Raw genomic sequence first — 23,793 nt, 5'->3', positions numbered from 1 at the left:
ATTATATCAGAAAACAGCAAATGCAGCAATACAGTAAAAAAAAAAAAAAAAAAAGTGAAAAATGTAAAGATATCTGAGCTAAAACCTAAATGTCTGTAGTGAAAAACATAAATAATCTAAAATAAAATCCTCTAAATGTAAATCCTATATGATCCTTCATATAACAGCAGTGATCTTTGGTACCTTCTAACTTCATACACGAGTACTGTGTGATTCAGCCACGACCAATGTACCAAAAAAAGCATATTTCATTTAATGTTTTGATAATAATACAATGAAAAGTGTCTGCAGCAGTTTCACATGAAACACAGATACAGTACAGAAACAGTAGGCAGCATGCGTGGAAAGCTCCCTGCTTTCGGCTGCTTGCTCGCAGTTGTGCACCTTCCTTTGACCAGTCTGAGGTGGCTTCTCTTCGGTGAATGTGAATGATTGCCGGGTGTTGACCTTTGCTGTCACATCACACAGAGGCCGTGCAGGTGTCTATAATGACTGCCGGCCTGGCTGAACATACAGTGGTGTTTTATTTTAAGTCCTTCACACTGATTGTGTTTCTCCGTGTGGAAAAAGAAAAAAAGAAAACCCCAGAATGAGTCATGCAAGTGTGAGCTTGGCTGCTACAGACAAACAACAAGCACCTGCAGCTTGTGTCTGGGCCGTGGCCTGCAGTGAAGGCTTGATCAGAAATCAGGAGACGTGTGATCCGTGTTAACAAAGTAGGTGGTGAGCTCCCCCTTCCCCTTCACATTCACTTTTCCTCTGAGAGTGACGCCGTATCCCACAGTCTGAACCATCTGGGACGTCTCCTCGGTCACCTGCGAGCCAGAAAATGACAATAAAAAGAGTTAGGTTATATGTCTCTCCAGGCATCTTTAAGCTGCTGTGCCAAAAAAAAAAACACACCTGAGGCAACAGAAAAGCACAAGAGGCAACGAGCTGCCAAGGCAGAGCTCACAGCTCAGTATGAAAGAAAAGATGGTGTTGTGCTGGAGTCACATTAAGAAAAGTCCTGACCCCAGTTAATTCGATTATATGAATCCGACCACGTCCTGTCACTCAGCACGTCCAACCAATGACGAGGGGAGTAGACATCAAGACCTTATTGTAACAAGAACCCGATGGTGCTATCAATCTATCTATCTATCTATCTATCTATCTATCTATCTATCTATCTATACATGGTACAGTATGATGTTAAAGCCTTAGATTTGCTTCCAAAGAGTCAGCTTTCTTGTCATTCTTAAAATGCTCTTGGACAGTAGTTCTCCAGGTTTTATGAAGGTATTTCAAAGTTTTCTTTGGACATTGGCTGCTTTTTCACTCGTTTTCAGTTCATTCTTTTTGCCTTTTAAGAGTAATGTTTGTTGTTTTTATGCTTGAATCCTTCAAGCATAAAAAAGGCTCCCAAACAAAAAGCAAGGGACCAAATTTAGCCACTTTGTTACTAACAACCTGTTGTAAAAACACTTAATTTGTTTTTCATTTCTTTAGTTGAATCTATTGAAAAAAAGCCAAAGATAGCATAGCTTGTGTCATGGTTCTGGGTCAATTTGACCCTACATTTTGAGTCTCTTGTGTTTTGGTAATATTTTGTATTATGGTTTATGTTCTGGTTCACTAGTAGTCTCTGTTTAGTTCCTTGATTATTAGATTCCCTCTTGTGTCTTGTTTTTCTTGCGTTCCACTCTACGTTTCCCCCAGCCCGTCATGTCCCCCCTTTGTCTGCCGTTCCTCCGCTCTGTCAAACTCGTGTGTCAGTCTTGCATTCCTTCATTTCCTGTTTTATTGTGAAGGTCTTATGTTCCATGTTCAGTGTGCTTACTTTAGCTTCCCTGGTCTCGTCATGTCTAATTTGTCTCAGCTGTGTTCCCATGTGTTTTCTGTTCCCTCGTCGTTGTACTGTGTATCTAAGCCTCTGTCTCCCTCTGTCCAGTGTTGCGTCTCCTTCATTCCCTGCTGTGTGTTCTGCCTGCCTGCCTGCCTGCTTAGTTACTTGTACATTCCAGTTTTAGTTAGTTTTGCATTGTCTGATATTCTGCAATAAATTATTATTAACTTAAAAAATTTATTATTTGCCTCCATGAGTCTGCGCTTGAGTCCTCTCTTGCCTGCTTCACACAACCAGCACATGGCAGCTTGACATACATGAAATAGTGTTTTTGGACCAACAAGGTGATTCACAGGCAGCTATTGGCTGAAAACTTGGCATATCTCAGCCTGATGAGCGGGATGTCCTTAAAATACTGAGGAAACCGGACAAAGGAAGAAGTTGCAGGCCTAGAAAACCATTACATTTATTGTAGTGTTGTTGTGTGGCATTCTTACCAGAAAACTAAAAATACCCCTAAAAAACACACAACAAAAATAGTCTCCATTAAAATTTTATTAGATTTTTTTTCTATCTAATAGAACTTTACCTTGAAATATTTGTTTTGTCGTATTGTGTCCTTATGTCATTTTATTGAGCCATATATTTTGTTCTTCTTCTATAAGCTATTTTAGGTCGTGTTTGAGTTGTAGCCGCTGTAACAAACGACTTTCCTAACCTTTGAGAGTCAGTAAATAAAGTTTATCTTATCTTACTGAACAATATTGAAACTTTCATCAGACTGGCGTCCTTTAATAATGCATTAATGCCTTTACAAACATCAATAAACCACCATACAATATTTTATTATCATATTATAGGCTTGTTACACCAAATCCATCAAACACTGGTGAGAGAAACAGACTCAGGATATATTCCAAAAAACAAAACTGACCTGGATCTTGTCCAGTACTCCTGTACTGTCCATCCTGCTGGCCACGTTAACAGAGTTCCCCCAAATATCATACTGAGGTTTATGGGCTCCGATAACTCCTGCAATCACTGGGCCGTGGTTGATCCCTGAAGGTGAACAGCAGACAGAAGTTATTTCAGGGTTATCAAGACTGTCTGAGGAGGTGAGATCAGCACCATCCATGCACCCGTGTTGTCTTTCTTTAAATCATTTAGCTGTTTATAAAAATGAAAAATAAACAGACATCATGCAACTTCTGATTCGACTCTGAAAATAACAATAAATAACCAGACTATAAATAATCTGTAACATCTGCATTATTCTTCTGCAGAGACTCACCAATCCTCAATTTAAAGCTGTTAAAAGAGTGTGTGTTGATGTTTTCTAGCTTGGCCATCAAAGCGATGGCGAACTCCACCATGGAGCGCACGTGGCTGTAGGACATGTCACATTTCTGTAGGGGGAGCCAGAGATCACAGTATTCAGTCAGAGGGAGCGTGTGCAGTTTGTTTACACTTTAAAAGTGGACCAGAAGACGGCTTTGCAAGCCTGGATTTGCAAATCCAAATTCCTTTCCTGAGTATGTCAGTCATCCTGTGTGCAACCTGCAGGTAATAACCTAAAGCTGTGACTTCAGGGTCACAAACCTTTCTTTCATCCCCCGGAGCCAACTGTGTCAGCCCTGCAGCGGCCATGTAGGTGCTGCCGATGGTCTTAATCTTCTCCACCGAGGAGAACTTGGGCTTTGAAAGAAGCTGCGTGAAAGAGACACAAAGAGGAAGAGAGAGTGAGAAAGAGGCAGAAAAGACAAAACGTTCCAGCAGGCTGGTGCTGACAGCAGCAGGACTTCACACCGTCAGCTTCCTCATACCTCATCGAAGTCTGATATGATTTCGTTGAGGAATCGCAAACACTCCAGGCCGTCTTTGTTTTCGCTCGTCTCGTTGTAAAACTCCTTGAACTGAGGCACCGATGCAAACATCACGCACACGCAGTCATATGACTGACTGTACAGGTCCTGAAAGGATGTAAAATAAAATTATGATTAAAAAAATAATTCCAGCATAAGCCTATTTTCATCCAATTTGCATGCAGGAGCCAAGTCAAACCTGTTCTGCTGCTTTTTGCACATGAAACTCCAAAAAGGTTTCATAACTGGAAACTAGCGTGTTGGTGCCAACACTCAACTCACTCAACATCCAAAAATCATTGATTTTTTTTCCCTCCACAGTGTTTTCAGACTAACTACTCTCAAATATGGCTGACTGAATGATTGAGGTGGTACAAATAGTAAGAAAAATATATGAAGCAGAAACTTTTTTCCCTTTATTTCCTGTCAAATATGTGCTGTTAACCAATAATTCACACGAGGTCAGAGTATGTACAAGTAAAGGCCATGAGAATTAAAACCACTCTAAGCACTGTTTTTGAGATTGTCGTCTACTCTTTCACTGTATGATGTCAAACAGAGTGGACATCCGTAATATGGCCATCTCAGCCAAGAATGCCCATCGTTCACAAACCTTCTGTTTGCAGGGGACAGCCAATCAGAAGAAAACTGGCTTAAAGGCAGAGATAAAGCAGCTTGTCTTTGATAGAGGATGAACTGAGGAGCTGCACCAAAGCCAAAAGACAAATATAGGGGTGTGCAACCGACTAGATTTAAACCTAAATTCTCTTTTTTGGCTTTCAAATAAAGTTTTTTTTCCCCATCAATCCATCCGTCTTCTGTCATTTATCCAATTCAGGGCTGCAGGTGGGTGGCCGAAGCCTATCCAAGCTGCCACAGGGTGAGAGGAAGGGTACATCCTGGACAAGTCACCAATCTGTCACAGAGCTAACACAGAGGGAAGAACATGCAAGCTCCACACATAGAAAGACCAGATGGTGGATTTAAACCCAGGACCTTCTTGCTGTGTGGCTAAATCGCTAACCACTGTACCACCGTGCCGGTTTGTTAAAAATATTCCTTAAATCTATGTTCAATTGTGCCAAATAATCAAACGGGATAACTGATTTTTGCCTCAATCGAGCAGTTCTTGATAAATAAGAATTATTTTGAACTGTGAATCATGCAAAGCTCCAAGGACAAAAATGTGGTGCTGCAAATCCTCCTTACACACCCACTTTCATATTTCCTCATTAAATTCCTCGGAATGTCACACAGTGGAAGATAAATATGAATATCAGGCTTGTTTCCAACTGGATCTGTATTGAACAGATAAAGGACAGAAGCTGTGCACCTTGGGAATGTCTTACTTACCTGGTTATTGATGTTTTTGCCCACGAAGAAAGAGGCGACGTGGAGTGGCAAGACGTTCTGCAGGAGGAGCTTGTTGACGTTCTCCATGGTCTCCATCTCATCTCTCTCTGTCTTGAAGCAGCGCTCCAGCAGGAAATCTACACGGCAGCTCAGCTCATCCTGAGAGAGAAGCGAAGAAGCATTGGTTTAAACCCGGATGTGACATGCACGGCATTTCCTTTGTTAAAGAACTTCTTGCACACGGACACACACAAACACACACACTCACCTGTCTGGCCAGTATGATGCATACAATGTAAAAGATGGACAGCCAAATCCCAGACATGATTTGAGGGTCCTTCAGGACTCCGGGCCTGTGGAAAATCCCATGCATGTTATTATTTGTAGAACCGTGCAGGCTTCTAACATGTTTCCATTACATATGTTCAAAGACCAGTGTCTTGTATCACACACAGCCGATGCGGCCGGCGCCCCCAGGCGGGCCTCAGTCGACGTGGAGTGAAAGCCGATGAATAAGTAATGCTGATGTGAAACTCCAGACCAGGATTCACAATCTGGACTCTCAGAGGTAGACAAAGAGTAGGAAATCCAACACTTTGGCTTGGCAAAGCACACTATGGCCCAGTTCCACCTCATCTCCTACACCCTCTCCCTGCACACTTTTACTTCCTGTGGAGGCTCGTCCACATTCAGTGCTGTTCTAAAACAAATAGCTTAAAGCTGAAGTGGATAATTAAGACCCCCCCTATTAAAGATTAGCAGCACACTTCTAAAGTGGAGCGGCTGATTTGTGTCCGATCATTTATAAACCAAAATCCTGGTGATGTGTTTACCTTTTTTTTTTTCAAAAAGGTCATGCTTCTCAACTGGAAAAGGGTGGAGGACTTAGGCTACGTCCACACTAATGGGTTTTCATTTGAAAACGCATCGTTTTCTCTCAGTTTTGGCCTCCCGTCCACATTGACATCGAGCATTTCGAAAACGCTCACGAAAACACATACATTTGAAAACGGAGCTGTCCCGTCGCAGTGCGGACACTCGAAAATGGAAACTTTCTAAAACGATGACGCATTTTAGTCATGTGATGCCGTCGTGTGACCAATTAAACAAAGATAGCGGAGGGCATTATACAGCAGTTGTTTTGATTGCTCTCAATTTTGACAGCCCTAAAAAAGATTAACATCAGTTTGTACATGCTCCGGATAGCTTTTCAAACTCTTTAATTCTCACTCGCTTTTGCGCATGCGCTGTACTGGAACGTAAGCGTTTTAGCCGTTTCAATGTGGACGCACAACTCTGTGAAAATGACTGAAAACGCTAGTGTGGATTTTCAAATCTATCCGGGCGAGTGTGGACGTAGCCCCAGAGTTAGGAGCTCAGGGGCTCAGAGTAGACCCAATACTCCACATAAAAGGAGGCAGTTGAGGTGGTTCAGGTATTTGACTGGGATGCTTCCTACATGAAGTGTTTTGTTTGTAGATTACATCTGTCAGCCAGCTTGAGAACACCAGGGTGTCACACTAGATAAACTGAGACTAGAGGAGGCAGCCTGGGGGTTGAGGGAGGTCTGGGCTTGTCTGCTTAGACTATTCTTATTGTGGAGGGGAGGGTGGTGGTGGTGGTGGGGCTGGGGGGTGTTAGTAAAATACTGTTACACTTTTCTTTCATTTTTGGCTTTTTAAAAAGACACATGAAAACACATGTAGATGTTAGTTGCAGCTTTATTTATCATGAAAAGTTTAACATAAGAGGAAAAGTTCTGTCTTTAAAATCACATTTACAGCTTAAATGTGGTTGCCAACATTTAAAAATACTAACCACCACCCCTCATGTCCTGTTATTTGAAAATCGTTCCTTCCCAGTCATCGTGTTCACAGCATTTTCTGAAAACCTGAGATTGACCTTGAGGTTAAGATTCAAACTCATTCAAGATTTATTTATTTTATAATTAAATTTTATCATTTTATTTTATTTATTTGTTTATTTATTTATTTGCATTTCATTATTATTATTATTATTATTATTATTATTATTGATCGTTTTTACAATTCTTTATTTTTTTAAACATATTTATTTTTATTATTTTTTTCATTTTCATTTAGACACTATGGTATCAACTGATGCAATAGTGCCTTTTGAAATCTATTTATTAAAATCTGCTACAAACATGAGATATTGGAGGACTTGAACCTTGCAAAGTTATTGTAACCATTGCTCTGGGAAATGTGGAGAATGAGGCGAGTGCTTTGCTTGTTTATCAGCGTTGGCTTTTTCCATATGTGGAGAAGTGAAATGTACTCACTTGGAACCATTATAAAACAGTTCGATGAGGCAGGTTGATCTTGACTCGAAAACATAGAGGAAGAGGGCGAGGTAAACCACGACAGCCAGCGTGAGCAGCAGTGTTTTCACAGACATGCACGTCCTGGTGAACACAATCACTCCCAGCATGGCCAGCAGGCAGCAGTACAGGTAATACTGCATGTTTGGACAGAGGGAGGTAGCAGGAGAAATATGTGAGTACAACAGGTTAGGCGTGACTTGGAATACTTCGAGTGAAATGTTCCAATAAGTTCAAGCAGCTATGTAACTCTCTTGGCCAAATATCTTTCAGAAATGTAGGAGCTAAATGTCAAGTATTTTAGCAACGTTCAAGTCTGTGCAGAGACAAAAAAAACAAGTCACATAGATCTATAGATAACAATGTTATGAAGAAATCTAACAAACTATCATACTGCCCCAAAGAAATGATAAAGTACATTATTTAACATGTAATAAAGGTGCAGTGAAGCATTTATTTACTCACAGGCAGCGTGTGGAGTTTCAAACTTTCCCACACTGTGGTGTTGGCTATGCTGGTGCAGTTATTTCCAGGAAGGAAGTGCTGCAAGAAATTTAAAGTTAAAACAGTAAATGAGATATAACAGAGTAAAGAGGCCCATTTAGTTAATCTACAAAAGATCAATAATTATTTAGCCATAAACTGTTTTGTTTTGAATGAATTTATAGCTAAACGCTATTCTGTGCCAAAGTCTTGAGTCACCCCTAATTTCTTTTTATTTTGTTAGGAATATAGGAAATAATTGCAGTGATTTACTGAAACAGATGCAAACGTGCTTTGAAATACATTATATAGGGCATATGTTGAGATCTGGGAGAGTTCTGGGGAGGCTGATACTGTTTCTACACTGAACAAAAATATAAACACAACACTTTTGTTTTTGCTCCCATTTTTCATGAGCTGAACTTAAAGATCTGAAACCTTTTCTACAGACACAAAGGACCCATTACTATCAAATACTGTTCACAAATCTGTCTAAATCTGTGTTAGTGAGAACTTCTCGTTTGCCGAGATAATCCGTCCCACCTCACAGGTGTCAAGGTGCTGATTAGACAGCACGAATACTGCACAGGTGTGCCTTAGACTGCCAACAACAACAGGCCACTCTGAAATATGCAGAGAAAAGTAGATTGGTGGATTTTTTCTCTAAGGATCATCTGCTGGTGTCCAGTGTGTCCTTAAAAAAGGTAACACTCATTATAATGAGATATAGCAGGTTTTCAGCTCTTTGGCAATAACCTTGTTGATACAAAAACACAATTTTTATGTCTGTCAGACTGAGTTATCTTTCACATTTTTAATAGATTCAACTAAAGAAATGGGAACAAATGTGTTTATTACGACCAGCTGCTAGTAGAAAACAGAAAATGTCCTCTAAAAGTAAAACGACTGGACTGAAAATGAATGAAAAAGCGCCCGATGTCCAACTTTGAAAGAACTTCAGGAAGCCTGGAGAACTGTTGGTCAAGAGCACTTTAAAAAAATAAAAATAAATAAAAATGAAACAAAAAGAGAGTTGTTTTTTACTCTGAGACGTTACTGGCAGAACGACCGATGAAGGAACTTACAAGGTTGAGCATGGCCATCAGCAGAGTGATGAGCACACAGATAATGATCACAAACAACCGCAGCACAGCCCTGGTGGCGACGCCGCGGGATAGCCCAGATATCCACTGGACACCCACCGGCATCTTGGAACGCCATTTCTGTGAAACAATAAAAAAAAATGCTATCTTAATAAAGCTATTTGCAGCGATTTTAGTTGCTTTAACTGTGCATAAACAAGTGTCTGCATATTGAGACGTTTGCACTTTCCATCCAAACTGTGAAGCACTATTTAATTAAATTAAACTGAATTTAAATCGCTGCTCTTTTCAGAGTTAAAGTGAGATGATAACGTTGATAACACTCGGTAAAAGTGAAGGGGTACTCTTGTGCAGAAACGGACTGAGGAGATGGACAGAGGCGTGTTAAATGTGTCTCAGCGAGAGTTGGTATAAGATTGGGGGTGTGCATGGTTTGGTTTTCATTGTTTTCTTTGCTTTTGTCTTGTATTAAAAATAAAAAATGCAGGACTAAATGTGCAAAAGCTCCTGTGTGTTCCTCTGGAGCCGTCGGTCAACCCTGAACCTGGACCGTTCATACCGCAGGTGCACGTACGTGTGTTTTCTCTTCATTTGAAGAACCACTGACACTGAAACCTGGACTGTCGATAAAAGGCGGATCACCTGTTGATATGTATTAAACACAGCCCGCCTGGGTTTGTTTACCTCCAAGTATCCAGTGAAAGCAATGAACAAGAACACCACCATCACTGCAAAGGTCACACCGTAGGACACCGCCATCACGAAGTTCCTGTGGAAGAGTGAAAATTCATAGTTCACACCACTTTCTCCCCAAATAATAAAAGACGTGTGCGCTTGTGAGACGGCAAGCAGGAAACAGTATTACTCACGTCTTAGAGACCAGCATCTGGACGGTGAAAAGAGCGACGAAAATTAAACCTAAGCAGCTCATTGAGTGGTGCAAACCTTCCACTTCTGAAAAGCGGAACTGAAAACAAACAAACAAAAAAATAGTGTAAATGGCTTAAAAATGCTCAATAGAACCTTAAAGGCGCTTAAAAGTCCAGTAATCTCATCTTTGACCTGAATGAATCTACCTGTTTCTCTAAGTTGATATCGTTGAACAGCAGAGTCAAACAGTTGAGCTTCTTTGCTCTCTTCCTGAGTGAAAGATTGGAAAACAATCAGAGGACGAATCACAGAAGCCAGAAATATTCAACAAATCAAGTTTCTTAAATTAATTTTAATGAAAAGCTACATACACCCCCACGGCGTCCACAGGAGTTAAGAGGGTACGGTTGGAGTCAGGCACTGTTAATGTCAAATGTCCTTAATTAACTGAACATCAGCAGGTGTCAGAGCACCTAATTTGCTGCTCTGGAGCAGTCAGGTGTTTGTTAACACAATGACATGATCTGACAGCAAATTCACCCCCGAGGTCAGACTGTGCTATGTTCAGAGAAACTGCACAAAGCTCAGACTCTACAGGCCTCAGTTGGCATGTTAAATGTTAAAGTTCATGACAGCACAGTTAGAAAAAGATTGAACATGTATGGAAGGCCTCTTCTCTCAAAAATGAACAGGTTAGGTTTACAAAGCGCAGTCAAACACAGACTATCAGCTGTGAAGCACGGTGGTGGAGGGGTCATGATTTGGGCTTGTTTTACAACCACAGGGCAACTTGTGCTCGCTGAGTCGACCGTGAACTCCTCTGTTTGCCAAAGTGTTCTAGAGTCAAATTTGAGGCCATCTATCAGTCACCTAAAGCCTGGCTGAAACTGGTTGATGCAACACAACACTGGTCCCAAGCAAAGTCCAGACCTCAACCTGAAACAAATGCTTGACTGTGCATAAATAAATCCTCACTGCCAAGAACAGTGGACCAAAAAAGTTCTACGAGCGACTGAATCGTGGGGTGTGCTGAGTTTTTCAGAGGACTGTTAAAACCGTTTTAACTCTACAGGAGCACAAAAACAATAAATCTTACCTTTTAATGTCCAGCGTGTCCAGCGATCCCCTAACACTGTTATCAATGACCAAACTGGGAAAGAAAGAGGAACATGTTAGACACATCCAGGGATTAAAGGATGGATGTTATTGTTCTATTTATTTCTATTAAACTTGAATAAACAACTAATGCTTTTTTGCATGACTTCTCTAGTGATCTTTGGTGATCTTTTACTAACCAGTCATCTTGTGAAACCGGGCGTTCCTGAATCAATCACACAAACAAACAAAGATAAACACAATGGAGTTAATAATGAAACGCTGATTAGAGGCCAAGCAAAGGAGGTGATGTGACACGCTGCATTTCTGAGGGAGAAACTAAGCAGCAACAGCACAAATGCACAGATACGTACGGTGGTTGACTTCTTGGGCCGTCTGGCCTCGGGGTTGCTTAGGCCTTCGAAGGGGTTGACGCTCTTCCAGGACTGGAGGTACTGAGACATCCGCAGTGACGCTCGCTGCCTGTTCTCCCCTGGTGTAAGATGGCTGGGCTGAAATTGGGGCAAATATTACAGCTTAACATGATTTGAACTGTGATTCATTTTCCTAACAGCTACAATACACGCAACAGAGGGTTTCCAGAGGGGACACCACTATCATCTTCCTAACAGCTTTTAATCTAACAGCTTCCCTTTTTACACGTAACGGTTTACATTGTGGTTGCTGTTGTGAAATTACATATTACAGCAACGTGTTGATTCCTTAAGCTGGGCACAAACACGGCTGAAATTCCTAACATGGAATGAGGCACAACATGTTTGATCTTCTGGCGCGGCACTAGAGCGAGAAAACACTCGAAAGATTCAATCTGGCACCTTCTGCCTTTTAAAGACAACGTGTCACAAGTTTGTTTAGTCGCGGGTCAAGTGAGCGGGAACAGTGATGGTATTTTCACGAGTCCTTTTGAGATGATTTCCCCGCAGTTGTAAAGAAATTCACAAGAAGACAAACACGTGTTTTATTTGAAGTCAGAGGTTGGGATTTCCAAGGTTCGAGGAAATGAAAGGTGTTTCAGCTTGATTGGCTGCAGTATTTTTAACAGGAAAATTTAATGTGGGTATTAATAAGGTTACCAGGGATCAAAAATACTACAAAAATTTGACTGATAAAATAAAAACATAACACACTGTAAACTGAAAACCAAAGTATAAGAAAAAACCAAACAGCTTCTGTGAATATCTGTATTTACCACATAGTTTATAAACTTGGAAAGGAGTAGGATGAAGTTCACATTTGTTTGATATAAATACCTGACCCGTGCCTCATAGATGGGCAGACACCTACCAGTCCGTGCCTCCTGGGAGGACGGTGTGGCTTCTTGGGGTCGATCACCAGGTATGTTTTTCTGCCCTTCAGAAGATGGTCCCGACTCCCCCCGTCCCCATCCTCAACTTCGTACGCTCCGTCCAAATGTTGGAGCGTCTCCTCTGTGATGTGGACCCGCCTATAGATGAACAGTAGAAATAATAAAATACACACAGCTCAGAGTTTCATTATGTTTAAACTGACTTTAAGCGTCTCTCACCCAGGGAGACCTCCGGACTCCATGTGGTTGGCTAAGGTGACGTCATCTGACCACACGTCGTACTGCCACTTCTGCAAGCCAATTACGCCGCAGAGCACGTTGCCCGTGTGAACGCCTACTCGCATGTTGATCTGCACCCCGGTTGCCTCTCGCAGGTTACTACAGGGAGACAAAGGCATGAATCAAATCAGTAAAGTTCAGCCCTGATCATTTCTGGCCTTGTTTCGTCCACAGTGCTAAGAAGATAAGAAAAAGTACCAAAAGACAAATAAAACAATATATATAAGTGTATATATATTATATACATTGCTTCAAAGACCCTTCAATAATACGGAGAAAACGCCAACAATCAGACAGCCCATATTTGAAAGCACTTGGTGACAGTGGGAAGGAAAAACTCCGGACCTGCTCCAGACTAGGTTTTGTGTTCAGCATCAGTTACCATGGTGATTTAGCTAGGTCAGAAACGAGCAATTTTCCTGACATGGAAAACTCTGACGTCAAGCTCGACACAGCTCGCTGAGCCGTTAATCTCATAGTGCACCACTGTGGACCTCAACAAAGGGCAGAGACGGAAAGACAAGTCAACAGGTGACAACAATGAGTGAGGGGGAAACGGGAGAGGAAGGAATAGAAAGTAAAACCAGATCAGGTCACATGCAAAAGCAAACCTTCAAAGTAAAACAAGGAGCCAGTGAGACAGACAAACCCAGAAACAAAAGAAAGGAAAATAAGAAGAAATCAAAAATCAAAAACATCCAGCACTTCCGTTCCTTTGTGTTTTATCTTTAAAACATCCATTGTGTGTGTTTTATCTTTTTCCTTTTTTTTTTTCTTCCGTTGCGTTTAAAAAAAAAAGAAACTTCTGTTCTGTTATTCTCTACTTCCATTTCTATTTTTTTTACACTGTATTTTATTAAACTTCTGTTCTTGGGAACTGCTAATGATGAAAGCAACAAAAATAAGAAACAAAGGGCTGCAAATACTTTGCAGAAGTGGCAATCCCCTGTTTGTGCAGTGAAACACAAGAAAAGATGGTGATGCAGCGGAAGAACATTATAATCTCATGTTAACGTTTCGTTCGTTTAAACAATAACCCACACTGACCGCCCTGTAGAAGCTGCTTCTGTACAAAATGTTGTTTTTAATTTATGCCTTAGAGGGGAAATCAAAAATGAAAGACTATTAAAATAACCCCCAATCATTAATGTCAATCACTAATCTTCCCATCAGACTGACACATGACACTGTAATGTAAATTTATACACCTATTTTTATCCAAATGTGAGCAAAACCGTGCAAACAAAGCCAGATATTTTGACATTTCATGAACATTGTGGGACAAAATCACACAAGACCTCACTGAAATAAACAGCACCAGTGTATTATGGACTCTTTATAGTTGCCACTGTATGCTCCCAGCAGCAGGATAAAGTCTGCTTTCAGTCGTACATTTGAATATGAGCGCAACAAGCACAAAGAGGAACTTAAACAGGGTACATCACATGCAAATTCACAAAACCGACGTGCTTCACTCAGATGGAAAATTATTTTTGGCACGTCAGACGTTTTAAACAAACGTAAAGCACATTTCTTTTTCTTACAGTCGTCTGTATGTGTGGAGAAAAACAAAATCGCCTGAAATACATATGAGTAAAACTTGAAATAACTTGAGATAAACTGACCTGATGGCAGTGCACATGTCCAACCCCATCTTAACACAGTTCTTGGCGTGGGTGGGAATGGGGTCAGGCAGACCAGACACACAATAGTAGCAATCCCCCAGGATCTTAATGCGAAGACACCCATTCCTCTACATATGGAAAGAAAGGGACGAGAAAGTGAGTCCGGGAGGTCAGAGCTGACACAAAGCAAGTCTTTGTGGGGAAATGAAAGGGTTATTTCAGGGTGGGTGAGCTGGTATTTGCACCTTGGCGATCTCGTCGAATCTGCCGAAGAGCTTGTTGAGCACAGCGACCAGCTCTTCGGGTGTGCAGGTGCTCGCCAGCTTCGTGAAGCCCACGATGTCGGCGTACAGGATGCTACATGAACCCACACAGACAAACACACCACTTTACTTTAAGCCTTATTAACTGACACTCATCCATTCATTAAAGGATCTGTTCTATGCCTTAAAGTCTTTCTAATCATCATAATCATTGCACGCCACCCTCACACCTTCCCATTTCTGGCGACTAACGAATAAACTGCCTTCATCGTCACCTCTGAGGTTTCCACAAGTGCACTGCAAGACTGTGTTAGCCTGCTACCAAGCTAAAATCAGGATGTTTTATAAGCATTTAGATAAAACTGCTAAGATACCTTATCAGCTAACTCAAACTCTTTTTACACACATAAGAACAGGTGTGTAAATGTTAAAGGTGTAGCCCTATTGTACAATCTAAATATAGACCTTTCTATGTGTAGATTGTACATTTGGTCATAATTTGGTAAGTCTGAACTAACAGCACCCTGCGGTAATGTTAAAGAACAACGTAAATATCACATATATGACGCCATAACAAAGTTGGTGCCATGTGGTTACAGATGATTATGTTTCTCTAGATCAAAGTGGTTCACAAACACAGCGCTGTGTTTGTGTTGTCTTCAGGAAGGGGCCCGGGCCTTGTTCTCACGTCAGCATTATGTCATTTGATCAGACATCAGACACAAACAGATGACGCTACTACTACATTTGTTTGTGGAGGGGGGGGTGGTATAAACAGCAGAACCGTGTGCTGGAAACTTTCACTGTGACCTCACCCGTCCACACCTGAATTTGAGACAATTTAATACAGGCGTGCCAAACATAAGGGCCGTGTGCCGGAATTGGGCCGGTAAAGACGCCAATCGAATCTGACCCACTTTTAACTGTATTTTCATCAGTTTTACAGCTTTTCTGTCAGCTAACAAAAACCTTCTGTTTTATAATTACGGGTCAGTCTCATTAATGACCACCCAGAGCTTTTTCTGATATTTGACACATTTACTCCTATTAGATTTCTTACAGAAGCATTGCTTTGTCATGTAAACCTTCTTTTTCTTATATTAAGGTATGTCAGCGATTCAAAGAGTAGTTAAACGTCTTCTTAGGAGAGTTTCTGACCCCCTTAAGATCAGTGCTTGCGTCCCACGATGCAAAGTCAGCTTGACATTCCTGATTTCCTACTTTTGAAGTCTTTTCTTGGTACACGTGTGTACAGCCGGCGAGTCCGCCCCACTAACCTGCTTGAAAATGTCTGCTATCTCTTATTCTGATGTCATTCACTGCATATTTTTACATTTTCAGGACTTTGTGTACTTCTTGAGATAGTTAATCCCACCAAACATGAATAATAGAACGATATCACAGTCGACATCACGAAAGGACAATCAGCACTTTCTCCGGCGATGCTCACCTGACGTCTCTGTGCTGCCGTACATACAGGCTGTGAAAGTTGTTTGAAGTTGATTTATTCTCGTCGTCGCTCTTGGGATTCGACAGCCTGCTTATTACCTCCGTCTTCAGCTCCACGGCGATGTACCGTGGCAACACGGACAGCAGGAGCTGCTCCTGTTGCCGGGGAAACAGACAGGACGGGGGTTACGTGTGTGTGTGTGTGTAGAGAAGGTGGGTGAGGAGTTCACAATGGCTGTAAAAGAAAGAGATGGCCATCAAAAGCCTCCTTGAAGCGCTGCCATGTTTACTCGGTGGATCAAGTTTCATCTATTTGTTTACTTGCTGTAAATGGTTCCCATTCAGGCTCGCCTATTATATACGCTGCTCGACTTCAGACAAGTGAATGATTAATCTATTGGAGTAATAGCAAGAAAAGCATACAGTGTCACATAAAGAGGACTTTAATGAGAGCGATTACACATACGAGTCAATTAAATGAGCTGCCCCCAAGAGGAATGGAGGAGAGATTAATTTATCAAATTATCTCATTTGTTTATTTTACTACTTTAGCTGTAGGATGGATTAAAGCACACTCTTGTATCTTTATTTCGGAAATTTGAAGCAGGAGCGAAGAAAATTAACTTTCTGGCTCGTCACGCTGGCAGCGAAAGAGACATCGAAACAAAATTATATTTCATTAAAGGCAATAAAACGCTCCAAGCCAAAATCAGTAAAGGGCGGGGTCAGATACTTTAGTTTTGTGTCATTCATGTAAGCAAATAACTGCAATGTGCTAAACAAAGGTAAGCAGAGCGGACGAATGCTCTGCCCAAATGAAACGACAATGAAACGGGTCTGAAAGGAATTCGTGGGCCTGATGTGAGTCACGTCTGTTTGAGAAGCTGACCTGCTGATATTTCTTTATTTCCTTCTGGGAGCGTATGGCGCTGAACTCCTCTCGCTTCTGATTGGATATCCGGAGGTCTTTCTCAGTCCTGTACAGGTGAAAAACTCCCACGGCGTTCACGCATGCAAACAGCACAGCGTTCGCCACCAGCTGAGAGAAGAAACAGTCAGAGGAGAGGGGGTGTTTATACTTAAAGCCGTCCTCTCATATGCGCTGTTATATGAAAATTAGAGACACAGATCACGAGATATGTTTCACTAACTGAGAACTGCAAACTGCACAGCTGCTTACAAACACATTTAATTTGATTTGATCCATGGATCATGAGCTTGAATGAATGCCGTGGCAATTTTTGGACTTTTAATGATTTCTTTGAGCTGTTCTTTGTCCAGGGTGGACAAGGTTGAACATATACTGCTTAAAAGTATACATAGAGGCTCAAATATATACATGCACTCACTTAAACATTTAATATGTTCTACAGTGTCTTCTCACTAACTTCTCGTAAGTGGTCATGACTGACTCCAACTGGTAGTTTCTCTTTGCAGCATAAAAATGATTTGTTTGATAGAACTCATCGAGAAGATCTGAGAAGGAAAGATTGTAGACTTACAAAAGCTCATCAGTTTAAATGATTTTATGTAAGTACAAGTTATCCGATGTGTCACCACTAAGACCTGAGAGAAGACCCACGGATGTTCAGGAATAACCCACGAACCACCAAGGCTCAAGACTAACATGAAGTGGAAACTGCTGGAACACCAGCATCACTGTCCACAGTTTGAAGCCAATATTACATCATGGATTGAGAGGGCGTTGACCAAGGGAGAAGCCTCTGCTTCAATCTCGACAGGAATTTGCAGCTCTCCACATGGACGAGCCAAATGCCATCCAGAGAAAAGTTTTCTTGTCAGATGAGGCTGTTATGAATTGCAAAGCACGTACCCAAATACAGACTCAAAAGCTGAGCTGAATAAACAGACACTGACCTTTGTTTACAGAAGCAGAAAAATCCCAGACCCCCAAAACAAAGTCCTCAAATCCAAATGCGGAAACATGCAGGCAATGTACAGGAAACAGAGGAGGAAAAACAGTAAAACAAACACAGGCAAACAAAGGCTTTAAATAGACACGAGAGTTATCGGGAAAAACCAAACAGCAGGGCAATTACGAACCAGATGAACCTAAACCAGGACAGGAAAGGAAGGAAAACTAAACACAATGTACATGAGGCAAAAGACTAGCAAACAAAACAGAAGGGCCGCTAAGCCACTTACAAACAACTTGACATGAAGTAACCCTAGATACTGAGATTTCCAAACATACATAAAAACTGGTTTTGGATCCGATAGAGTAGGCTAACATTAAACTTCTGGAAAGACCTTCAAAAGTCCCCTCGACCACCTTATTGAGGCCAGGGGCTACTTATCTTCGCTAGCAGGCCTACCACTTATATTACTGCAGAGGTCCATGACCTTCGTAACACACAGTTATTACTGCTTTCTAGGGGATGCCTTCTTTGGGGATCTGCCAGGCCCGGGAGCCGCTGCCAGTCCCCATCCTCACTATGCTTAAAAGCCGGGTCTGTGCCAGGAAACCAACTTATTTAAATGAATTCTAGTGATTCTGCCAAGATAAGTAGTCACACATCTAGCCAGAATTATGCCAGAAGCTTGTTGATGGATATCAAAAGACCCAACATGTCAAGAGACAGTAACCCAATTATTAGTGGGGGGTGTGTCTATATCTGACCCTTGAAAATCCAAAAGAAATCATTAAAAGTCACGCACATGATGAGTGAATATGAACATCTGACCACAACTGCATGTGTTTATGACTTCACTAATAATAACAACAGGTGATTTACATTTTTCCAAAGTAACTGAGCCCTGTTGATACCGCTGTATCACTCTATTTGAATTTGAGGTTTGTTTTTTTTCTTTTCTGGCTCATGCAAAAGGAAGCATCTCTCCAAAATTTACATATGAACTTCCAAAGCACACACACCAATTATAATTTCAGCACGACCAAACCCTTTTCATTAATAAGAAATAGGGAAAAACAATTAACGTCACAAGAGGAAGGTTAACATGACCCTCGTGCCGTTAGAAACTAGTTTAAATATATTCAAATATGATATGTGTGTGAACCTGCACAGCCAGATCTGGTGTCTCTGGTCTGGTGACAGGAACGTAGACGCTGATGATGATGACGTGCGAAACACTGGTCCCTATCCCGACCATGAGGGCCCAGGCCAGCGAGAGAGGCAGCACCGTGTACACGCTGAGAGAGAGGAAGAGGAAGAACGCAACCTAAGAAGAAAGAAACATGCAGCAGTTTAGAGCTTATCCCAGCTGTCCTGGGCGTCTTTTCACTTTTAACTTCTCCTTTGTTTCCCAAGGAGTTGCCACCACGGATAGATGTGTACGTTTATTTGGCGCAGATTTTACACCGGAGCCCATCCTGATGTAACCCTCCCATTTATCTGTGCTCAGGACCATTGGGACTCACCTGTTCCCACGCTGTCACTTGTCCGCCCGTGAAGACGAAGACCATCGCAGTGATGTATAGTATCCCCCAGACGAAGAGGGCCAGCGCTCCTCGACAGCGCCTCACCGTGGCCAGCCAGGGCAGGCAGACGAGCAGCATCGTGCTCAGGCAAAGAACAATGCTAACAATGGACAGAGCGCCCACATGTTCGCTTATTGTCTGTGAAGCGACAGAAAAAGTGAAATAGTGCTTTAATGTCACCAACATCTTAGCTGTTTGAAAGTTTTAAAAAATGCTCTAAAAGAAAACTAAATTGTCTGCTCCTGCACAAACTCCTGCACAGCATTAACAGTGGCAGGGAAAGGAGCACTTCCTATTAATATTAATGCATTTGGAAGAGCTTACTTTGCTGTTTACTATATCCAAAAAACACCTGCCTGCTTAGCACAAAGGAGCAAAATTAAAATGCTTGTATTCATCAGACGTGAAAGCCGGGCTCAGCTTCAAACAGGTGGTGCCATGTTTTTAATCTGCTTCAGCCACAGGAAGTAAAGGTATTTTAATTTTCACAATGACAGGGAGGATTGGTTATTTTTAAAATGGAAATATTAGTTTTGACTAAGGGTTATGGTCATCTATCCACTTTAAAAGTTGGTATTTATAAATTAAACAGGAGGGAGATTAGCATGCTAGCTTGGTGATGCACATGCAGTGTGCGGCTAGCGTTAGCACTAAATACTGCTGTGCAAACACAAGACTGGACAGTATTATGACTCAAATGTAGGTTTATGTGTTTCAGAGAACATAAAGTGAATTGAAATTCACGAGCACAATGAAAAGAAGTGCTTTCTCCTTTGTCATTATATACTTAGCTGGGCTATAAATGAGAAGCAAAATGTGATTATATTTTATTTAACTTCTTAGATGTCTTTTAGACCTCAAAACAGAAAACTTGTTGAGCAGGTAAAGGTGAATAGTGAATGTTTGGGATAAGCTCGAGTGAAAGCCTTTGTTCAAGCCTAAAAAGGCGATTAATCAACTTTCTCCCCCCCACCCAAAATTTAGATATAAAGGGAAGCCTTTGTAAATACCATTAGCGAAAATGTTACCTTGCATATATGTACATTTTATCTTGTATAATATTATTGTTCTTTGGTTATACTGGATCTATTTATTCTTGCTCTGTCCAATCTACTGCTGTAATGATATGAATGTACCTATCTACCTATCATTTATGGGACTAATAAATAGGGGTGGGGGAAAAAATCGATACTGTGTAGTATCGTGATATTTTGTTTGCTAATAATGTATCAATACAGGGACAGCAGAAATCGATATTTTGTTACAAAAAAAGTTTTTGTGGACTGGAACATGCTCTGACTTCAGAGCATGTTGATCCTTTTTCTGAGCAAGAATCCTGACATTCCTTCACTGTCCAAATGTGTTTAACTTTTTTTATGGCAGCAATAAACACGACAGTTTACTTATTTTAATTTAAGACATGTTTTATTTTAATTAAGTTTAAAACTTTTTTATTTAATGTAAAATTATATTTTGTTTTAATTTACTTTCAAATTCTTCAGTTGCTGAAGGGGCTGCATAGTTTTCATAAATTGCATAGTTCAGAATAGCTATAATTGTACCAGATGGTTGCATTGAGTTAAGTTGGAGTGTGAGACTTTGATATTAGATAAAATGAATATTGATAAAGTTTACCTTTATGTACAGAATCTGAATATCGCAAAATATTTTAAAAAAATTGCAATAATATCATATCGTGCGTTAAGTATTGTGATAATATCGTATCGAGGAATGTATGGTGATTCCCACCTCTACTAATAAAGGATATCTTAACTTATATGATCTTATCTGAAAATGATAATTTTTTTTAGCTTTTTAGATAATTTGATGTTTTACTTTTATTGTATCGTCTGATACGATAGCAACCGGTTCTTACAGATCACCCTTTTTTAGAGACAGAAAACAGTACTTAAAACAGACTTTTCAAAGGCAGGTAATACTTGTATGTACGGCTTTCATGTACAACAGTGACTTGCAATTGTAAGAAGACGTGGTCTAAGTGAAGCGCAACAGGAATGCTGTTGCGTTTTGGTGAAACAGGTTTAATCCTCCATTTTCTTGGTGCCGCTGGCTGTAAGATTTCTCCTTTGCTTACGCTCATGTTGATAATCTCAAAAGTGGCAGTTCTGATCTTTTCTTTTAATTCTTTGGCATCTACGTGACTTGCACTTATCTGACTCTATATGCTGGCTATGTTTTGCTGCTTTAGGTCTCAGTCACAGGCCACCTACTGGCAACCATCTGCGCAACAGAAGTCAGATTCACACACACACACAGTTATAGAGCTCTTTACTGTTTACTGAACTCTAAGAACTTTTAATCTCTCAGCCTATCACACCTCGATGGATGCATTTTGGGGTGAAGTATCTTGCCCAGGGAAACTTGGACTAAAATAGCCATCAATGAGGCTACTCTGCGTTAAGATAAGATAAGATAAGATAACCTTTATTAGTCCCACACGTGGGAAATTTGTTCTGTTACAGCAGAAAGTGGACAGTGCAAAGTTACATAGCAAAAACTAGAAAAAACTCTGAATACGGTAAGAATAAGATACTGATTATGTTGTCTGATCTACAATTTCAATCAAATTTTGAACTCAAGAAACTACAGATCCACGTTCTTTTATTTTGGAAACAGCAACTGTGTGTGATGTGGACATCTACTTCCCTCTTGCATCAAAATCAGACATAAAGGGACCAGGAAATGGACCTCTGGTGCTCAGTGGGGTGCATTTCCCAAACTGAAGCATGGCTGGTTAGTGTTCACTTTAATTCTCACCCTTGTGGCGGCGAGGACGATGATAATGACCAAACTGAAGACCAATGTCAGCACCAGTCCAGACACCATTAACGGAGTCTCCTCCACGCACTGCAGACAAGCCCTGTGGGTGGCCTGATAGCAGCAGCACACGCCCTCTATCACAGTCTGCCTGGACAGGTTGCTTCGTCGGTCGTCATCTTCGTTGGCCCACCTGATGTCGATGCTGTCCCCGGATTGGCTGGCCCTGGGGGAAACACTGGGTAATTCTGGCGAGCTTCCACTCAGTGAATTTTTCGTTTTTGCTTTAGTAGTTATGTCAGTTTTAGAATCAATGCTATAGTTGTCATGACTGTTTTTAGGGGTTTGCTCAAGCTGAGAGGTGTTCAAGCTGGATTCAGACAGATTGATGGGAGAGATCCGGCTAGCCTTTTCGAATACATTTCCATCGAGCTCAGACAGCTCTTCATCACAGGAATCAGCGCTTAAACTTGCGCCACCGTAACCGGGAAGGGATTTTGAGCTGCCGTAGTCCGAATCACTGCAGCTGTTCTTTTGCATCGAATCCCTGCTGTCACTTTGTAGCTTATCACGATCTGCACCTGCTCCCCTCACCAAAGAGTTGGCTTTGTTTGGTTCGGGGGCCTGTCCAGTCTTGGCCACTCCCACCTCTACGGAAACCTGGGATGCACTGAGTCCTGACTCGCCTCCGATGACAAGGCTGCCTGTGCTACCATTTCTGCTTTTAGCAGAGCGCTTTAAGTTGTCTGTGAAGTCCTCCAGCTCAATGATGTTGCGCCCGTTGACTTTGCCCTCCCCGTCGTTGGAGACGACAACAATATTTGGCACCAAGGACAGCTGCGAAGCTTCTGCTCCAGGCTTCCCCTCGTCCTGGATGCCTCGGGACTCGTCTGGCATGGTGACCCAGTGTGAGTGCGAGGGCTTTCACAGTCTGCCAACCTGTCACTTTGCTTTTCCCCTTGTGCCCGTCAGCTCCTCTGCATGACAAAAACACACTAGAACAGTGTTTGTTTGTCTTTACTTTCCCTTGTCGGATGCTGTTAACGTCTGAGCAGCAAGGAGAAGAGTCAGAGAGTATTTCAGAGAGAGTCCAGCTCCTCTGTTTTCAGCACTCTGCAAGTCAGGCGATGAGGCTAAAGACGCTCCCTCTGGATGTGTTACGGACCCAAAGATTGTCGATAAGGAATCTTAAACTGCAAGATAACCTCTTTAGATGAGCTCTGATCCATACTGGGGGGAAGAAGGGTCTCCCTGTCAACAAGAAAAAGACAGAAAGACCACACATTCAGCAAAGGTTAAACCAAGCCAAGCCTTCACCTTCAGCTTCCAAAGCCTGATAACACGCGCACTCAGTTTGTACCTGCCCTCGGTTTTAATGCTATTTTAATGACTGACTTCTTCTAGTCCTTTCCCCATTATGCAAAAAAAACTTGTTAGTCTGGCTGCAGGCACTTCCCCAGTAACACACTGTTACCCTGTTCAGGTGTGTACTGGAATGACACGCAGCTGACGCACTCACTGAGCATTGGAAACATTTTTTCAAGCCACCACCTAGATGCAGTGGTTTGCTCTGATCTGCCTCTTCCCCTTTCCTCACTCTATCTGATTAGTGTGCAAAACATCATGACTGCCACTTCCAAGTCCCCATCAATTCACAGATTAAAATATTCTTTTGAT

At 41.6% G+C, this 23,793-nt stretch overlaps 1 protein-coding gene across 1 annotated transcript; it reads right to left on the bottom strand.

Moving 5' to 3' along the window:
• Positions 1–680: 680 nt before the first annotated feature.
• LOC146636058 (adenylate cyclase type 2) lies at positions 681–23,013 on the bottom strand. Its single transcript, XM_085350691.1, has 25 exons — positions 22,117–23,013; positions 19,279–19,476; positions 18,918–19,079; positions 16,768–16,917; positions 15,880–16,034; positions 14,412–14,523; positions 14,167–14,294; positions 12,482–12,640; positions 12,241–12,400; positions 11,310–11,447; positions 11,136–11,161; positions 10,937–10,990; positions 10,047–10,110; positions 9,840–9,937; positions 9,655–9,739; positions 8,953–9,090; positions 7,850–7,927; positions 7,346–7,521; positions 5,312–5,396; positions 5,044–5,202; positions 3,652–3,798; positions 3,428–3,535; positions 3,120–3,234; positions 2,763–2,887; positions 681–815 (listed from the first exon to the last, which is right to left on the bottom strand). The coding sequence occupies exons 1-25, from the start codon at positions 23,011–23,013 to the stop codon at positions 681–683; spliced, it is 3,852 nt and encodes a 1,283-aa protein (XP_085206817.1).
• Positions 23,014–23,793: the final 780 nt, after the last annotated feature.

Source organism: Diplotaxodon limnothrissa, linkage group LG3 (assembly GCF_057381915.1).
Source record: "Diplotaxodon limnothrissa isolate DT_005_m linkage group LG3, D_limnothrissa_male_GT1.1, whole genome shotgun sequence".
Taxonomy (NCBI): domain Eukaryota; kingdom Metazoa; phylum Chordata; class Actinopteri; order Cichliformes; family Cichlidae; genus Diplotaxodon; species Diplotaxodon limnothrissa.
The sequence above is the reverse complement of the archived record's forward strand: the minus strand, read 5'-3'. Positions and strand labels throughout refer to the sequence as shown.

What these genes read in the sequence shown, in the direction of transcription:
- LOC146636058 (XM_085350691.1), bottom strand. Translation starts at nt 23,013, where the DNA reads ATGCCAGACGAGTCCCGAGGCATCCAGGACGAGGGGAAGCCTGGAGCA. An exon ending in GATTCGACGAGATCGCCAAG is followed by an intron (nt 14,295 to 14,411) that starts GTGCAAATACCA and finishes TTCCATATGTAG; the next exon opens with AGGAATGGGTGTCTTCGCAT. An exon ending in CCGGTTTCACAAGATGACTG is followed by an intron (nt 10,991 to 11,135) that starts GTTAGTAAAAGA and finishes TTTCTTTCCCAG; the next exon opens with TTTGGTCATTGATAACAGTG.